The sequence below is a fragment of the Trichechus manatus genome, unplaced genomic scaffold (assembly GCF_000243295.1).
Source record: "Trichechus manatus latirostris isolate Lorelei unplaced genomic scaffold, TriManLat1.0 scaffold00004, whole genome shotgun sequence".
NCBI classification, from domain to species: domain Eukaryota; kingdom Metazoa; phylum Chordata; class Mammalia; order Sirenia; family Trichechidae; genus Trichechus; species Trichechus manatus.
The window spans coordinates 12,891,192-12,911,491 of record NW_004443940.1 but is presented as its reverse complement, the minus strand read 5'-3'; the positions used below and the strand labels follow the sequence as shown (position 1 = coordinate 12,911,491).

At 39.8% G+C, this 20,300-nt stretch overlaps 1 protein-coding gene across 1 annotated transcript in view; it reads left to right on the top strand.

Moving 5' to 3' along the window:
• The window catches only part of MXD1 (MAX dimerization protein 1), a 30,394-nt gene that overhangs the window by 5,114 nt on the left and 4,980 nt on the right, over positions 1–20,300 (top strand). Inside the window, exons 3-5 of the mRNA XM_004369240.2 lie at positions 1,555–1,584; positions 18,066–18,180; positions 20,140–20,299. Of these exons, the coding sequence (XP_004369297.1) occupies positions 1,555–1,584; positions 18,066–18,180; positions 20,140–20,299 (305 nt within the window). The remainder of the gene's footprint in view (positions 1–1,554; positions 1,585–18,065; positions 18,181–20,139; position 20,300) is intronic.

The window sequence follows — 20,300 nt, the reverse complement described above, 5'->3', positions numbered from 1 at the left end:
TCAGCTCCTTTATAATGCTGGGAGGTTCCTCACGCTCCCCAAGTTTATAAGAAAGGTCAAGATTCAGCTCCTTTATAATGCTGGGAGGTTCCTCAAGTTCCCCAAGTTTACTTATAACTGGTTAGGGAGGAGTTGTGTGAGGAAGGACACTGAAGTAGCTGCATTGACTGACTTCTTGTGATTTTTGTGGAAACCTGCCCATGAGTTCTTAGACCAGACATTATATTCAACATCAACTATAAACACACTAATATGATTTCAGATCCACCACAGCTTTCATCCAAGGCTCTCTAATCACTTTTACAGCTGCTACCTCATTGATCCACGCTTGTTTAGTAGTGTCTTAGTTATTTAGTGCTGCTATAGCAGAAATACCGCAAGTGGATGGCTTCAACAAAGAGAAATTTATTCTTTCACAGTATAGTAGGTTATACATCCAAATTCAGGGTGTCAGCTCCAGGGGAAGGCGTTCTCTGTCAGCTCTGGAGGAAGGTCCTTGTCATCAGTCTTCCCTTGTTCTGGGAGCATCTCAGCACAGGAACCTCGTTTCTTGGTGATGTGAGGTCCCCACGTCTCTCTGCTTGCTTCTCTCCTTTATATCTCAAAAGAGATTGGCTTAAGACACTATCTAATCTTGTAAATTTCATCAATATAACTGCTGCTAATCCACCTTATTACATGATAGTAATAGGATTTACAACATACAGGGAAATCACCTGAGATTATAAAATGGTAGACAGTCATACAATACTGGGAATCATGACTTAGCCAAGTTGATAGATATTTTTTGAGGACACAATTCAATCTTTGACAAGTAGATAATTGGCAAATATTTTTATTCTCATTTTACAGAGGGGTTAACCAAGGACAGCATGGTAAAGAGTTTGATTTCTTCCATATGACTCATTAGTGACAAAGCTTGGACTTCAAATTTCACCCTCGCTGCTGCTTCAACTAGTCTTTATGTTGAGCTGAGTTTTAGAAACCCCTTCCTAAAGTCATTTGGTAGCTACTCAATAGTAGCATCTTTCAAGAGATTGTACATGAGAAGATACTACTTTGGGGAGTAGAAAGATTGGGGGAGAGGTTATTTTACCCATTTTAAATTGTATCCTGTAGTTAAACAACTTAGCATAAAATTGCAGTATACTATACCTAGACAAAAGTGCAGAGCTAGAGTGGAGGTGCCACTGCCACTGTTCTACCCCCAGCTTTATGATATTACATAACCTAAAATCACATCACGCAGTACAGCTGTTTTTCTCTTTGGGTAAATAGACCCCCGTTTACTTCCTGTCTTAAAATGGATTGTTTTTCCTCTAGGGACTGCATGCCTCTTAGTGTGTTATTTTCCTTGAATACTACTTTAGATATTTATATTTCTCTAACTCCCCAAATGGACTAATTTCTTTAGTAGAGTTCAGTGAGTTTGTCTCCTTTTCCCTGTCTTCTCTCCTACCAACTTTGGAAAGTAAGAAGTTAAAATAACCATGTTGATGTTGAAGTAGTCCTTCAAGACAAGAATAATCTTTTTCTTATCGTTCCCTTTTTCAGATCAACTCACAATGAAATGGAGAAGAATAGGTGAGTTGGGGATTTGGGCAGTGGAATGGGGGGAGTTTTGATGCATTCTCTATTCATTAAATTGAGACTTGGTTGCTCCTCTTGCCACTAATAGCCCCTGATTTAAGAGAACCCTCTAAGCCGCACTGTCTACAAACCACTTAGTTCCAAAGACCACACCCTCATCCCCCAGCCCACTCTTCGTGAGGAATGCTTTTTGTACAACTGTTCCACAGGCCAAAGCATTTTAGATCATAGGTAGTGTTTCCAAAAATAGTATTTTTTTTTAAATTATATGCTACTGAATATAATTGGCAATGTTCTCTTAAATCATACACACACAGAGATATGTATATATGTATATACATATATATATACGCACAAACACATAGATACAGATCTAGATATACAAGTAGATACAGATATGTGTGTGTTTGCAGTTTACTTGTAAATGAGGGTTCTCAAAATTCAAGCAAATGTATATATGACAGAAATGGGAGATTGTGACCGACTGGAGGAGGCCTGCCACCTTCACTGGGTTGGATCTTGCTGCAGGCCTGAGTTGGAGCTTCCTCACCTGGGTTGCCTCTTGCTGCTTAGTTAAATCTTTATTTTTCAAATCAAGTTGGTCCTCCTTCAGTGATGCACTCTAGTGGTTCTCAACACTGGTTGTACATTAGAATCACTTGCAGAGCTTTCATCTTAATGTATTTCTTAAGATGTTTTATATTAAATACATTTTATGTATGTATATACAGACACATACACATATATTGGAGGGGGAAGAGAACAAATATTTCTGCTGATTTTAAGAAATAACTTTATTATTATAGAAATGTTTAAACATACAAAAGTAGAGAGAATAATGTATGTATCACCTAGCGACAACAATTATCAACATTTTGCCAATCGTGTATAATTAAAACCATTCCTCTCCACACAAATTTAAAAAATTTACTTTAAAAAATCCCATGTTTTATCTGTAAATACTTTTGTTTCTATCTCTAGTAGATAAAGACTTAAATAAAAGAACATAACTTGCTTTTACCACAATGAACAAAATTAATGACAATTCTTAGTGGAGCTTTTTTTTTTTTAAAAAAAAAAAGAACAACAAACAATGCCCAGACCTCACCCCAGCCATTCTGATTTAACTGGTTTGGATTGAGCCTGCGCACTATTATTTTTTTAAAGCTCTCCAGGTGATTCTCACGTGCAGCCAGGGATTAGAACCGTTGAACAAGCCTCATTCTGGTCTCTTTGCTCCCATCAATTTGAAATACCAGTTACCCATCCAGAGTGAGTGACTTCTCCGTGCCCTGCATGAACAAGAAGATGATGTGTAATGATGGCTCTGTAAATACATGTGGTTATTTCATGCAAACTCATTTTGAAAAGATAGTCTGACTCTGAAAGTCAGGATCTGAATATTTATGTTTCTTCAGTAAAAGGGCAGACCAGACCCTTACCAGGCAGAAAGATTGTGGAACAAGGCGAACATTTAGCTTTCTCCACTGTGGAGTGTGCATGCGTGCATGCATGTGTGTGTGTGTGTGTATTTGATGGTGAGTGTACCTCTTGGCACATGTGCTTCTCCCCATCCCTCCTTCTTCCCTTTTAGTTGCTCCATGTTGTGGATGACTGTGTTTTGGGCTGGAGCTTCCTTTGTGCTTTAGGAATTTATATATTACGAACTAGAAACTCAGGTGTATCTCTTCTTAAGGTAGAAAGGGTAGGCAGATGTGGCTTCGCTTTCTCATGTTTCGATTCTCCGTCATCTTCCTTGCCCCTGAGGTGAACGGGGTAATCTAGGGCTATCTCTGCTGAAAAGTCTTCTAGTTCTCCTTCTCCCCTCTAATCATTTACTTAGGCGTTTATTTTTATTATTAGTAAAATTTTATCTCTTCAGGTGAAGGCTCTTAGGCTTATGACAGCTATGTGCCTTTCACCTCTGCAGGAATGCCACAGAATGCCAGTTTTATACTTTATTTTAACAGTTTAGGGGTGTTTATTTTCTGCCTACTGTGTCCCAAGAACTTGTGCTCAGATTTGGGGTATTTAATGAGTTCAGTACTGGGTTATTAAGTGAGCACAGTTTCTATCCTAGAGAAGCATATAGTTTGTCTCATGAGAAAAGTGTAGAGACTGTTTCAGTTAACACATTAAGTGAAAAGATTGAGATATGTACAGGATGCTATGGGAGCAGAGACTCTAGAAACTGGAGTTGAAGCTACTTCTGAACAAGCTGCTTATAATTCGGTCTGCTTCCCTAGACCAGTCAACTTTTGCTTGTCGAAGGTTTGGTTATCTAGTTTCCTTATTGTCCTTTCCTTTTTGGAATTTGGTCTTCTCAGGGCTTGATAATTCTTTCTCTAGTCTTGAGCATACGAAACAGAAGAGAAGGAAGTAGGAATTCAATTTACTTAATTTAGCCAAGCATTGGTTGCTGCAATCCAGAGGAGGAAAAGGTTGAAGTTGTGGGGCTCTTACTCCCTTATTAGTGTGGATGCTTAAGAATATTAGGGCTGGGAGGTCAGGTGAACAGCTGCTCTTATAGTCTCCCTGTTTTTGGTAGCTATTTCCTATAAAAGAATACTGCTTTGCCAAATGCTAATATGCTCTAGCCATTTGTACCTTAAAACGTCACTCACACACACACACAGATTGTCATGGCTCTCTTTAAAAAAAAGCAGTTTAGGAAAAGAACTTCTAAACAATGGGATTTATTTATTTTTTCTCTCTTTGGTATCGCAGAATTGATTACACTTGGTTTAGTCTTCTTAAACAAAAGACTTTCTGTGTGGCATTTTAGAGATTGAGTAGTTGGTGTTACTCTAGTTTATCAGGAGTCCACTATGAGTCTGTTAGATACAACACTGCCACTTTTAATTACCTTGGCATTGGTAGGAAGGTGAAAGAAAAGACTTCTAGAACAGTAGTAGCAGGAGTCGGTAGTGGTGGTGGTGGTGGCGTTTTGCATTTAAAGAAGTTTATTTGTTGAGCACCTTAAGATGCCAGGCACTAGGTGCTGGGAGTACAGAGAGAAAGACCAAGCCCCTGCCTTGCAGGAGCTCAGCTTAATATCACTCTGAGTGGTCTCTCGGTTGGTACTTGGCAGGTGCTTCTCTGAATTTTAACTAATTTTGTTGGCCTGCCTCCTAAGGAAACACACTTGGTGAGTGAGTGGTTTTTCTTTTTCTTGCTTTTAAACTGATCTTGTAGAAAATTTTGAAAAATATAGAAAGTCATGCTAAAAAAAAAAAAAATCATAATTTCAGCAACCAGAGAAAACCAATGGAACTTTAATATATATCTTTCCAGTTGTTTTTGGGAAATAACTTTAAATATAAAAAATACACTTTAGTGTAGAAAAATAGAAAGTTCAGAAATGCACAAAGAATATAAAAGTCACCTATAATAGACCTCGCAGAGGCAACCACTAATAACATTTGTTCTATATCCATATAGTCTTTTGTGCATCCTTTTTTTTTTTTTACCAACATAAGAGATCATATAGTAAATAATTTGTAGCTTGCTTCTTTACAAGCTATGTCATGAACATTTTCCAATGCCATTAAATCTCCTTCTCCAGCATTCTTTTTAGTAAATGGTCAGTATTATATCACATGGATGTATCATGACTCATTTAACCAATCTCCTATTTTAGGTTCTTTCCAGTATTTAGCTAATATAAACAATGCTTCCTTAAACCACCTTGTAGACAAACTCTTGTCCAACATCATAATCATTTCCTTAGGATAAATTTATAGCTGTAGAATTAATGGTATACACGTTTTTATGGTTTTTAAATGTTGATTGCTGAATTGCCCACCAGGCAGGTTGTAGGTAGTGTTTTCCTTTATACGTTCATAAATTGATATTGTAATTTAAGAACTTTATGAATTTGATGAGTAAAAAAAAGTCAACTTTGCATTTTTTGTTACTAGCACGTTGAACAATTTTCATATCTTTATTGACAGTTTGTATTTGTATGTACGTAGGTGAATTGTCTGTTAAACAACCTTTGCCCAATTGTCTACTGAGGAGTTTCTCTTGTTCTTACTTTGTTTTGAAAAGACTGTGTAATGTAAAGGATATACCTGAAAGATGTTGTTTCTTTGTCTATCACATAATTTTCAAGTTTATCATTTACCTTATGAAGTCAGTCTTCTCTCACTGATTGAAGTTGCTACCTCTATCCTATACTTCTTGTTTATGGCTAAGTCTGTTTCTGGACTTGTTCTTCTCGCCCATTGATCTGTCTGCTCTTCTTGTGCCAATATAAACCAAAAAACAAAACAAATCTGTTGCCGTCAACTCAATTCCGACTCATAGAGACCCTACAGGACAGAATAAAACTGCCCCATACGGTTTCCAATGCTATAATCTTTACGAAAGCAGACTGCCACATCTTTCTCCCTCGGAGTGGCTAGTGGGTTCGAACTGCTGACACTTCATTTAGTAGCTGAGCGCTTAACCACTGTGCCACCAGAGCTCCTATGCCAATATACATTGTTGTAATCACTGAAGTTTTATCATGCGCTTCAGGACCTAGTAAAGCAAATCTCTCCTCGTCTCTTCACTCTTTTTATTTTACTATGTTCTTAGCTATTTTCACCAATTTATTTTTCCAGATGAATTTTATAATCAATTCATAAATGCCTCACCCTCAAGTTCTTTTGGGATTTCTAAAAAATTGCATAATTCTAATATAAATAGATCTGAAAAGGTTTATGTTTACATATCAGATCTTTCTATCCAGGGTTTGGTGTGTGTCTTCATTTATTCAGATCTCTTTTCTGTCTCTGAGCAAAATTTTGTAGTGTTCCCATGTAGGTCTTGACGTTTCTTATAAAAGTATTCCTGGGTTTTTATATTAATTGTTATTAGTTTCCACTGTAGTTGCTAATTATTGTTGGGATATAGGAAACATTTTAATTTTGATATTGTTATGTGTCCTTTATTGATGATAATTCTGCTGTTTGTTTTCTCTTAGCTGGGAATTCCTCTGGTTTAAATGCCTTTCAGTAAGCCCTTCAGCAAATGGATATTGAGTGAATGAATGCATGTTAGCTCAGCCAATTGGTCAGGAATCAGGTGCTAGAATGGACTCTTTCAAAAGAAGGCTCTGGTATTGCCTTTAATAATAGACACCCATTTTTCTGGAATGGTACATATGCAGGCTTTGCTGGAATTAGGCAGCTGGCCTAGGGAGGCTACCTCTGCCAGAGTCTTCTGACCTTATGACAAAAGATTTTTTGTATGCTCTGTGGGGAGGACTCAGCAGGCTAATCTAAGCGGTTATTTTCATTTGGTCTAACAGTATTTCAGTGGCACCTGACCTGGCATGAAAAACCATTCTAGTCAAGTCTCTTCCAGAATATTCTAATTGTTTGCAAGTCCCTATAGTTGCTTCTCTTGAGTTTTGGTTTGTTTGAATGGCCAAGCTTCTTGTATCAGAACGGGTATGGGGACCTGACTTTTGCATTAGGTCTGAGTTGTGATATGCATTGCACCACTCTTACTGCTTCTGGACTCCCCTGACCACATTCATGTTTCACTCTAGGATTTCGTAAGAGGAATCCATGTTGCTTTGTTACCACATAGGGCTAAGAGCATGGTCTGGTTATTACAAAGGAGAGATAGAGAGATCAGTGTGCAAATTTGGTCTATGTTGATGGTGCGGAGGAGTAGTCAGATTGGTACCACTAGAGTTTCTCTCTCCTGCACTATACGTCTTGGATAAATAGCATCTGCCCTTGAAAGAACTTGGAGAAGAGGTGTGTGCTGGCCGTTGAGCCAATTTCCACTTCTGTACCTGGAGCACTGATAGTACTCTCTGACTTTTTGTCATAGACATTAACAGTTAAACGATGAGATAGATCAGCAAGTACTAATTATAATATAGATATATACACACACACACGTATATACGTATTTACATTATATATAATACATATATAAAATACATACTGTTTGTGTGTGTGTGTGTGTGTATATATAGGCTCTGGAAAGGAAACATTAATAAGGCATCCATATGTGTTTCTTACTTTTAATAAGGAGCAATCTTATACCTTCAAAATTTAGCCACCTCACATTGCTACTTACACATTGTTTATTGAATGACATGTCATCCCACACAGCTAGCATATATTACTACGTTTGTATTTTCTACAAAGATTAAGAGCACAGTTATGAGAAATCTTCAAAACCTTTCAGGGTTCCAATTAAGTCGGTAATGATGCATTTGGCAATTGATTATAGAGGGATCATTTTAAAAAAAGGAGGAGAGTACTTGTTTTTCTCAAAGCATGACTTGCTGTATTCACTTGGATTTTTTTGTTTAATCCAGTAAAGCTTTGTTCTCAACCCCAAATCTGGAGAAGGGTAGGATCTCTTGTGACCCATAATCACTTTAGGGAATAATTTTAGACCCCTTGATAAGATTTTTTTTTTTTTTTTTTTTACTGTATATTAAATACCCCTTTTACCAACCTCATGCACACCTATATCTGAAATTATTTTTGTTATATACTCTTCATCCTCCATTTATCTTACAGGAATTATGAGGCTGCTTAATTGGCTAAGTCTGTGCACAAAGGTATGAGACAAGATTAAAGCCTCAGAGTTAAGTAGACTACTCTTTATGTGACTCCCCCCTCCCAACCTTTGGTTAATAATCTCAGGCCCAATTTTAATGAAAAACTAGTACTCAGTAAGGTCTAGTGAATCATGTCCTTCAAGTAGGGTTTTCCTCAAAGAGGAGGGACACAAATATACCAAAGATAATCAGATTCTACTCTTACACCAATATCTACAGGTACATTATTATTTCTAGGCCCCTAAGGGTTAACACAAAAGAGAAGACTTGGTTCCTTCCATTATTTAGTAATGAAAGAAACAAAACAGTTACTTAGATACATAGGAGGTCCTCAGTGAGTAAATGAAGGATTACATGAATGTGATCTATTTGGAAAAGAAAAAAAATTATGATAGGCATGAAAGCTTAAAAAGCTTTGTGGAAAAGTTAAGTGAAAGATGTTTGTGGAGGAGGGAAAAGGAAGAACATGTCTAGTGGTGGGCAAAGGGAAGCCCATTCTAGAGCTTTAGGCGGATGCTGATATTTGTCATGGTTGGAAAATGGCTCAGATAACTCATTCTGCAATACTTTGTTTACACATTTGATCACTCCAATTGATTTTTAAGTACCTCAAAGACTCAATCTTTTTCAACTTTATATCCCCAGCACCTACGAAGATAGTAGTACCGTAGTACCTAGTAATCCTTTGAGACGTGCTAGTGGACTAAATCAATCAAAGTGTATGTTTGAAGATTTCCACCTATGAACCGAATTACATAGCTACCCTCTTTACTAGCTACCGTCCTGTACATTCTGGCTACAGGATGTCCCTGCCTTAAAACGTTTTGGGTCATACACTTTACTGTGAAAGTCTGAGGGAAAAAGTAATTTCAGCTACACCTTCAATAAAGAAAAGTAATCTCCAATAACAGAGCCTCCCTCAAAACACACATATGCACGCACACATGTGTGCACACCTGTTGTGATAATCCCTCCTGGTATTAACTACATCCAAGTCAGGAAGAACTCTAGGTTGTAAATTTAGTAAATAAGTAAATTTAGGAGCTACTTTCAGCAAATAGCACAGTCTACCTGTAATCTCCTTCTTTTATTACACCTATTCCCCACTTTACAACTCTTGTCAGCCTGGGAGTGAGCACAGATAGAATTAAGGGAGCTTGAATCTGGAGGCAGAAATAAGAGCTTCGTTCAGAATTATCCAAGGGCATTCTGGTTTGCCCAGGTGTCTTCTGCCAGTGCCAAAGCTTGGTAGCGGGTAATACCTTAAACAGTCCAGAGCTGTCTTCATTAATGACTTCCTTCACTTGGATATTTAGTTTTCCACAACTCACATCTGCCAACAGCTAAGGAAAGGTAGCAACAGAACTATGTGGTATCCAAATATATTTTATATTTAAATATTTAATCAGCTTGGACTTCATTTTGTTGTTAACCTCCCCACTCCCTTGCCATTTTCAGAATAATCCATTCTTTCCCCAAGGATTTACAGTGTTAATTCTGTTATATGCTAAGTTCTTATCTATTCTTAGTTCTGTTTCTGAGGATTTTTATTCTGTTCACTTGATTTGTCTGTCTATTCCTATACAAGTACTACACTGTTTTTTAATTATTAAAGCTTTATAATACAATGTAATATCTGATACAGCACATTCCCCTTCATTCTTTTTTTTCCAAAAATTTTGATAGTGCCTCACACATTCTTCTAGGTGAATTTTAAACCAATTTCAAACATTAAAAAGAATATTACTGACTTTTTTTTTCTTTGAAATGTATTAAATTTATAGACAGTCTTGGGGAACATTGACATTTTTACTTTGAGGGTTTATGTCCAGAAATGTGTTATTTCTTTCCATTTATTCAGGTTTTCTTATGTTTCTCCACAAAGTTTTATAGTTTCTTCCCATAGATCTTTCCCTAAATATGTTACACTGCTTCTTGCTATTGTACTTGAGATATTTTAAGTTCTCTGGATCCAGAGATGTATTTGGATTTCCGAGGTCGATATATGTATTTGTTCCTATTTTTATTTTCCTTTGCCATCACGGTAGAGATGTGAGAGAGAGGCCCGGGCGTACTACAGAATGCTTGCTTCTGGCACAGGTGGAAGTGAGGCAGATGTTTCCCTCCATACCTTGGAATCCCCTCGACCCCTCTTTCTACATGATGTGGGTGGACAGGAAGGAATTTTTTCTTTTGCATACATTAGCTTTATAAAATACTTGCGAATTTTTTGAAATGTAAAAAATAGGACCTTTAGCATAAGCAAGGTCTGTGTTTCCATGGAAAATGGATTCGATTTTGCATAGAATCTTTTAATGACAGAAGATGTCTATTTTCTTTACAGAAGAGGTCAGTAAACTGGATTTTACCCAAGAGTTTCTATTTGCCTAGTGAGACACTTTCGAGTTGCCTGTTGATTTTAAAAGGAATATTACAGTGCTATAATTATCTGTGTTTGCTCACAGTAATTATCCCTCTGCAGAGGAAGCTAGATTGAAAGAATTGATTGCTACCATACAGGGAGCAGAAACCCTGGTTGGGCAGTGGTTGAGAGCTACGGCTGCTAACCAAAAGGTCAGCAATTCAAATCCACCAGGTGCTCCTTGGAAACCCTATGGGGCAGTTTTACTCTGTCCTGTAGGGTCGGGTCGCTGTGAGTGGATAATCGACTTGAAAGCAACGGGTTTTTTTTTTTTTTTTTTTGGTGCATGGAGCACTCTGTGTCTTTCAGAACCTGGGCCAGGGGCTTCCATGCATTGTTTCTGTTAATACAGCAGCCTGCTCAGGTAGGCCTAGTCATCCTCACTCTACTGATGAAACTGGTGCTGCACGGAGTTAAGTAGTTTGCCCAAGGTACCACAGGGAGTAAATGGCAAAGCCAGCATTCCAAACCTTTACTTTCAATCATTATACTAGTATTTTGTGGTATGGCGGGTGGCAGATTCAGAACATAAAAGAAAATGAAAAGTAAATAAATTTTGGGATACTTAAAAAAGCCTATTGAAGACAGGCTATAATTGTTTCTAACTTGGTTATCACTATGTATAGGCTGGAGCTCTGAAGGCACAGTGGTTAAGAGCTCAGGCTGCTAACCAAAAGGTTGGCAGTTCAGATCCACCAGCTGTTCCTTGGAAACCCTATGGGGCAGTTCTGCTCTGTCCTGTAGGGTGACTATGAGTCGGAATCAACTCGATGGCAACGGGTTTTTGGTTTATGTGTAGGCCACGCACAATTCTGAGCATTACTGATTATAGCTCGATCAAAGATTGGTTTCTTTATGCTACTCAACACCAAAAGTAAATCAACCCATTCAGAATAATTAAAGCGCTCTTTCTGAAAGAGTCAGCAAGTGAAGTTTGTCAGAGTTCATGACCTAAGTCCAAAGCAGTATATAATTATCTGGTTAGTTGCTGTCAAGTCGATTCCGACTCATGGTGACCCCATGTGTGCAGAATAGAACTGTTCCATAGGTTTTTAAGGCTGTGACCTTTCCAAAGCAGATCACGAGGACTGTCTTCCAAGGCACCTCTAGATGGGTTTGAACCACCAACCTTTCGTCTAGTAGTTGAGAACTTAACTTTTTGCTCACCCAGGGATCAGTGCAAAAAGAAGAGGCAATCAGAGGCAGGAGGGAGCCAGGACTTGGCACAGCCCTTTTCTGCTGGGCGTAGGGGACTGGAAGGCAGCTCTTGGTAACAGGGAGAAGACTGTGAAGAAGATATGGTGGGAGGAGATCCAAGCAGGCATCAGGGTGAGCTGTCGGGTGGCTTCCCATTGAGGATACTTGGCCAAATGTGGCAAAATCCCTGCTGGTTACCCAGAGGGAGTTTGGGCTGGATCAAAATGGAACACTAGGCCCCCTTCTAAAGGACCAGAGTCCTTAGCAGGGGAACAGTCAGGACTGAGGCAGGAGAGCGGAGGAAGTGCTTGTTCTGCTTGTTTCAGATCTGGGAGCAACATGGGTGCTCAGGGCTGGGTAAAGGATCCAGATCCCATAGCGGGGGTATGGGTGGGGGTGTGGGTGGAGATGTGTGATGTGTGTACCCATTTCAGGATTGCAGATCCTTGGTGGGAGGTATTATAGATGTTACAGAGGGGTCTGTTTGTTTCTTTATCTGGTTCAGAGATTGAATTTCAGTACTATATGGTGGAACTGAACCTGCTTACTATACTTCAGCCCTCCATTGTAGGTGGCCCAGGCACAGGCATGGGGATGTATCTGCAGGAGGGTGACAGGCGGGCAAGGGCAGCCAGCAGGCTGGAACAGCAAAGCCCTGGGGAAGGCCAGACGGGCACACCAAAGACAAAACTCTGAATGGGCATGTATTTTCCTCAGTTTGAGTTAGTCAAATGGTCTATTTCTAGTTTCACAACTGGGAGTGTTCTTTGGAAACCCACATTTGGGTAATGAAAGTTGTACTTTATGGACTGGACTCCTTGTGAAACGAGAAATGATGATGCATGGAAAGATGACTTTATTATTACACCATTATCAGTAGAGAAACTTCCTAAGAAATTTACATACTCATATCTGTATATAAACCCACGTCATAAAAGGACTAATATGGCATTGTTCTGAATCATGCAGTCTTTGCAAATAGCAAGCAGGCTGAACATGTTTAAATCTAATTTAAATTTTTGAATTTTTTTTCCTAATATGAAAATTAGGCTATAAACTCTGTAGCGAGGAATAAAAGTTGGAGAGCTGTATAAGTGACTAATTACACTTCTTCATGGTGTTTCTAATAACACAGTCTATTTTCATGATTCTTTTTGAAGAAATTATCCAAAATAAGCATGCACATTTTACACACAGGTTGTGCTTTTCTTTTTTTTTCATGCTGTAGTGGGAGGAGCAAACCTCTAATGTTAGCCTTTGCTTGTGGACAAGTTTTCAGAGCAAGTAGCAGTCTTATAAAAGAGTAAGGCATTTGTACCATAAAGCCTTCCTAGCTCAGAAATGAATGCTATACTCTTCAGCTTGTCAAGGCTTAGAGGGCCCTTGGAAAGTGTAGGATAACTCCTTCGTGAGCCAAGTGAAGAAGGAGGCTCAGAAAGATGTCTAATGTGACAATTTATTAGATCTGCCTGGGGGAGCCTCCTAAAATTTTGACGGAGGTTGTGAATTGATTTCCTAGGTCAGCGTCATGCATATCAATCTGTCCTATAGCTTTCTAAGCAGCTTTCTTCTTTTGGTCTGCCTTTCCAACTTTTGCTAAGAAAGCAAAATTCTTAGAAGGAAAAAAAGGCACACTAAGCTTTAAGGCATTGCAGTTGTCCATAGTTCAGCTACAGGGTAGCCTCCTTGGCTCCAGGGAGTTCTGCTCCAGGTAGGCAATGAACATTTGTTGAAAACCCCAAGACCCTTAGCACTGCTGAAGATGGCAAAGATGTAATAGAGATGGACTGTGTCCTCTACGAGCTTGAAGTCTAGTTGAATAGATGACATAATCCATTTAGCAAACGTTTATTAAGCATTTGTGTCTGTGTGAAGCACTGTGAGAACACAGCAATGATCAAGCTGCAGCCCCAGCTTTCTGAGGAGTTTGCAATGAACGGTTAGGTAACAAATGCCAAACAATTCACGAAGTATAGTATACCATCCCACTGAATGGTATAAACAAATCAGTACTCAGAAAATGGAGGAATCATTCATTAACTTTATATGGAAAGGGAAGAGGCCCCGGATAAGTAAAGCACTGTTGAAGAAGAATACACTAGGAGGACTTGCACTACCTGACCTCAGAACCTACTATGCAGCTGCGGTAGTCAAAACAGCCTGGTACTGGTACAACAACAGATACATTGACCAATGGAACAGAATTGAGAATCCAGACATAAATTCAGCCACCTGTGAGCAGCTGATATTTGACAAAGGCCCAAGGTCCATTAATTGGGGAAAAGACAGTCTTTTTAACAAATGGTGCTGGCAAAACTGGATGTCCATCTGTAAAAAAAATGAAACAGGACCCATACCTCACACCATACACAAAAACTAATTCAAAACGGATCAAACACCTAAATATAAAAGCAAAAACTATAAAGATCATAGAAGAAAAACTAGGTTCCACACTAGAGGCCCTAATACATGGCATTAACAGGCTACAAACCATAACTAACGACACACAAACTCCAGAAGATAAGCTAGATAAATGGGATCTTCTAAAAATTAAAAACACTTATGCTCATCAAAAGACTTCACCAAGAGTGAAAAGAGAACCTACAGACTGGGGAAAAAAATTTGACTATTATAAATCCAACAAAGGTCTTATCTCTAAAATCTACAGGAAAATCCAACACCTCTATAACAAAAAGACAAATAATCCAATTAAAAAACGGGCAAAGGAAATGACACAGATGCTTCACCAAAGAAGACATTCAAGTGGCCAGCAGACACATGAGAAATGCTCCCGATCACTAGCCATTAGAGAAATGCAAATCAAAACCACATTGAAATACCATCTCGCCCCAGCATTACTGGCACGAATCGAAAGAACAGAAAATAACAAATGTTGGAGAGGCTGCAGGGAGATTGGAACTCTTATGCACTGCTGGTGAGAATGCAAAATGGTACAACCATTTTGGAAAACGATATGGTGCTTCCTTAGAAAGCTAGAAATAGAAATACCGTATGATCCAGCAATCCCACTCCTAGGAATATATCCTAGAGAAATAAGAGCCGTCACACAAATAGACATATGCACACCCATATTCATTGCAGCATTGTTCACAATAGCAAAAAGATGGAAACAACCTAGATGCTCATCAACAGATGAATGGATAAACAAACTATGATACATACACACAATGGAGTACTACACAACGATAAAGAACAGTGATGAATCTGCAAAGCATCTCACAACATGGATGAATCTGTAAGGCATTATGCTGAGTGAAATAAGTCAATCACAAAAGGACAAATATTGTATGAGACCACTATTATAAAAACTCATGAAAAAGTTTACACACAAAAAGAACAATCTTTGATGGTTATGAGGGAGGGGTCGGGTGGGATTGAAAAACACTAAACAGACAATAGATAAGTGGTAACTTTGGTGAAGGGTAAGACAGTACACAATACTGGGGAAGCCAGCACAACTTGCACAAGGCAAGGTCATGGAAGCTCCTTAGACACATCCAAACTCCCTGAGGGACCTAATTGCTAGGCTGAGGGCTATGGGGACTATGGTCTCAGGGAAAATGTAACTCAGTTGGCATAACATAGTGTGTAAAGAAAATGTTCTACATTTTACTTTGATGAGTAGTGTCTAGGGTCTTAAAATCCTGTGAGCAGCCATCTAAGATACTCCACTGGTCTCACCCCTTTGGGAGCAAGGGAGAAAGAAGAAAACTAAAGACACAAGGGAAAGATTAGTCCGGAGGACTAATGGACCACAACTACCATGGCCTCTGCCAGACTGAGTCCAGTACAACTAGAGGGTGCCTGGCTACCACCACTGACTGCTCTGACAGGGATCACGATAGAGGAACCTGGAAAGAGCTGGAGAAAAATATAGAACAAAATTGTAACTCACAAAAAAAGACCAGACTTACTGGCCTGGAGAAACCCTGAGAGTATGGCCCCCGGACACCCTTTTAGCTCAATAATGAAGTCACTCCTGAGGTTTACCCTTTAGCCAAAGATTAGACCCATAAAACAGATGAGACTAAAGGGGCACACCAGCCCAGGGACAAGGATGAGAAGGCAGGACAGGTCAGGAAAGCTGGTCATAGGGAGCCAAGGAGAGTGTTGACATGTCATGGGGTTGTTAACCAATGTCATAAAACAGTATGTGTACTGTTTAATGAGAAGCTAGTTCTGTAAACCTTCATCTAAAGTACAATTAAAAAAAAATTCCAATAATAAAAGGAATAAAATGCTTACAAATACTTCAAAAGAAAAAAAAAAAAAAGAAAAGAAAACGGAGTGTCATGGTTTGAATTATGTCCCCCCAAAAATGCGTGTATCAGTTTGGCTGGGCCATGATTCCCAGAACTGTGTGGTTGGCCTCCAATTTGTGATTGTAATTTTATGTTAAAGAGGGTTAGGGTGGGATTGTAACACCACCCTTACCCAGGTCACATCCCTGATCCAGTGTAAAGGGAGTTTCCCTAGGGTGTGGCCTGTACGACCTTTTACCTTACAAGACATAAAAGGAAAGGGAAGCTCACCAAAAAAAAAAAAAAAGGTCAAGAAGGGAGAGGGTTGACATGTTGTGGGGTTGTTGACCACTGTCATGGAAAAGTCTGTGTACTGACTGTTTGATGAGAAACTATTTGTTCTGTAAACCTTCACCTAAAGTACAATAAAAAAAGAAAAAGAAAAAAAAAAGGAAAGGGAAGCAAGCAGAGAAGGGTGACCTCATACCACCAAGAAACGAGCACCAGGAGCAGAGGTTCCTGCGCAGAGAAGCTCCTAGTCCAGGGGAAGACTAATGATGACGAGGACCTTCCTCCAGAGCCAACAGAGAGAGAAAGCCTTCCCCTGGAGCTGATGCTTTGAATTTGGACTGGAAGCCTACTAGACTGTGAGAAAATAAATTTCTCTTTGTTGAGGCCATCCACTTGTGGTATTTCTGTTAGAGCAGCACTAGATGACTAAGACATGGAGGAATCACTATGGGCTGGAATGTCCTGGGAAGGCTTTAAGGTGGTGGTTGGCTTAAGCAAAAACTCTGAATCTTGGCCATTTCTCATATTGATGGAATCTGCTAGGGCTAGGTTCTAGCTTAACGTTACATAGAATAAAGCCCAAACCAAGGTTTCAATGAAGTGTTAATCAATTTCTAAAAATTTAAGGAATCTTATGCTTCTGGTCAAGTTTGTCACTAAAGGCTCACTCTTCAGTGAGTGAAGTGGCTCCCCTCATCCAGCCTTTCTTCCTCTCCAGCTCTGTTCGATTGAGCTGTTCCTCCAGGCTCTAAGACCTAGATGCAGTTACCTCCAGCTGTTCAGCACACTTGTTAGTATAGCAATGCCAATGACATACTTTTTCCTTATTTTTTTAAAGTATTTAACTTTTTGAATAGTAGTAGGTTTACATGGTTGAAAAACCAAAAAGTGTAAAAAATTACTCAGTAAAAATTCTTTTTTTTGACCCTGACTGATCCTGTCTTCTCCCTGCCCAACTACTGTTATTAGTTTGTTATGTATCATTCCAGAGTTTCTGTATGCACATACAAGAAAATATACATAGTCTTATTTTCCCAACATGTTTGTATCACACAATAGCATGATGTACACAGTTTGCTATTTTGCTTTCTTTAGTTAACAATGTGTCTGAAGGATCTTTCCTAACCGTATGTAGAGCATGTTCACATTCTTTTTTGATAGCTGCATAGTACTCCACAATATGGATGTACCATAGTTTATTTAACCAGTTCCCTATTGATAGTCATTTGATTGTTTCTGTCTTTGCTGTTACAGATAATGCTGTAACAAATAACCATACACATATGTCATTCCCATGTTCAAATACTGTATACAACAATGATAATAGTTATAGTGATTTAGTGGTTCTGGTAGGGAAAGAGAAGTATGTATTAAAAATTCTCACGCTGGCAGGTTGTTATTTTCTGAATTTGGATGTTCTATGGGTCACATCGTAACCCAGAAACCTGGAGGTAACCAGATAAATGTGCCTATAATGGCAGATATTAGTTCCTGTATTAGACACCTGTATTATAAATAGACTTAATTTTACAAAACCTTGAACTTTACTTCTAATTGTCTTATACCAGAGTTGTCTGGTTTCAAAAGATGTTTATTTGGCAAGAGGTCTTTGGTGGCACTTGCCATCATTCGACTTGAGCAACTTCATAGTCTTTTAGAACTTGTTCTTCCTGGGGTGCCTTCCAGCCCACTGTGAAATTGTTGAATGCTACTGATTTTGTTTTTGTAGACGGGCCCACCTTCGCTTGTGCCTGGAGAAGTTGAAGGGGCTGGTACCGCTTGGACCGGAATCAAATCGGCACACTACCTTAAGTTTATTAACAAAAGCCAAATTGCACATAAAGGTAAGTGCATCCTTGGGATGCCTTTCTATCTTTGCTTGTCCAGGAAGGGTTTGTCTGTTGTTAGGAAGGACAGCAAATGCATATCTCCAGGACAGACCTCTCCTCTGAGCTCCTCCAGCCTGCCTTTTAGATGAATCACCCGTTGACCCGCTGCCGTCGAGTCGATTCCGACTCATAGTGACCCTATAGGACAGAGCAGAACTGCCCCCATAGGGTTTCCAAGGAGCAGCTGGTGGATTCCAACTGCCAACCTTTTGGTTAGCAGCCGAGCTCTTAACCACTGTGCCACCAGGGCTCCACAAATGAATCACAGGCACCTCAAAATCAGCATGTCCAAAACCCCACTGATTCTTTCTCACCTTCAAGCACCAGATGTTAAATGGTCCCATCCAACTGTCTGTCCAGTTGTACAAGCCAGAATCTTTGACTGCTCCTGCTCCTTCGCCCTCTGTATCTAAGCCGTCTCTAAGACCTAAGTATTTCACAGACCATTTACTTCCATCTTTACCCCATCACCATCTACACAGCACTCCTGAGAGATCACCCTATATCTCTCTGGCCCCTTTCCAATATTCTCTCCATGCTTCCCTAGAACAATCCTTTCAAAGTTCAAATCAGCCTGTCCTACTTAAAACCCTTCTGTGGCTCAGGACAAGCTCTGTGACCAGGCCTGCCCAAGGCTCTGCCTGGCCTGGCCCTCACCTGCATCTGCAGTGTCATCATGCACCAGATGCTCCCCTTGCTCTCTCTGCTCCTGCCCTTCGTTCAGTCACTTGCATTTGTCATGTTCTCTCTTAACACAGGACTTTGTACATATTGTTTCCTTGGCTTGGTGTGTTTTTCCCTCCCTTCTTCACCTAGTTAACGTCTCCTCAACCTCCAGATCTCAGTGCAAGTAGCACTAGCTCAGGAAAGCCTTCCTTACCTTCCTGACTAGGTCACCTTCTTCCTGTAACAGATGGTCCTGACATTGTTTATCTCCCTGTTAGCACTTGTCACAGTTGAAATCTGAACATGGTTTGGTGACTGGTTGTCTCCATCATTAGACTGTAGATGCCGTGAGGGAAAGGCCTGGGTCTTTGTGCTTACCTTCTATCCTCAGTACTTCACAGGGTGTCTGACACAGACTCGGCCTCAATGTGTAGCTTGAGTAGCAAAGAGTAAGGTGAATTGTATTCAAAGTCCTGAGAGCTGCAGCCAAAGCCACAGTGTAGAATGTTTACATATTCATATCTTGGCAGGACAAATACCAGTTTAATTATGGTTAGTAGCCTGCACACATGATAATTCTAGGAAAAAAGAACCTCTATTTAAAGCAAAACAACCACAATTAAACAATCTTCTTAATTATCTGAAGAAAATGAGAAGCAGGGGACAGATTTGTAAAAACACGTGGTCTGTGAAAATGTGCTTTCTAAGCTCTTATGTTGGACAATTTGGAATCGCAGCTTCAAAAGGAACTATTATTTCCTGCTAACAAACAGAAGTTAATTGAGATTTGGCATGACACAAAAAAGTGCTGATGTAATTGGAACATGTACTTGAATGAACGTCATTTTAGATGGAAGTGTCTTTCTTAAGCTTCCGTCACATGCAGTTTTCTTATTCAGTGATCAGGTGCTCAGGGTATCAGCAGACAAGGGGGACCAGGTCTGGGTTCCTGCCTGCAGTCTCTTTGATATCATAACTGAGGGGGTCCCAAGATGCCAGAGTGTCAGCGCACACCCCCAGAGTCCTGTGATAAAACAAGTACCCACAGTGTTTGATGCTGAAGAAGCCAGATGAAGCCAGCAGTCACTGGCCAGCAAACTTCCTGTCTCTCAGAGGAGCTCGGCGAGTGACACACCCAGTGGCTCCAGAGGAAACCTGGCATAGTTCATTGCTAGAGAGGAAGAGGCAGGGTTATTGCCAATTTATAAGTCCACCTGTGGGCTCCAACAACTACCTCTTTACTTGCAGAAACTTGAAGATTGTGACAGAAAAGCCATTCACCAAATCGACCAGCTTCAGCGAGAGCAGCGGCACCTGAAAAGGCAGCTGGAGAAGCTGGGCATTGAGAGGATACGGATGGACAGCATCGGCTCCACGGTCTCCTCGGAGCGCTCAGACTCTGACAGGGG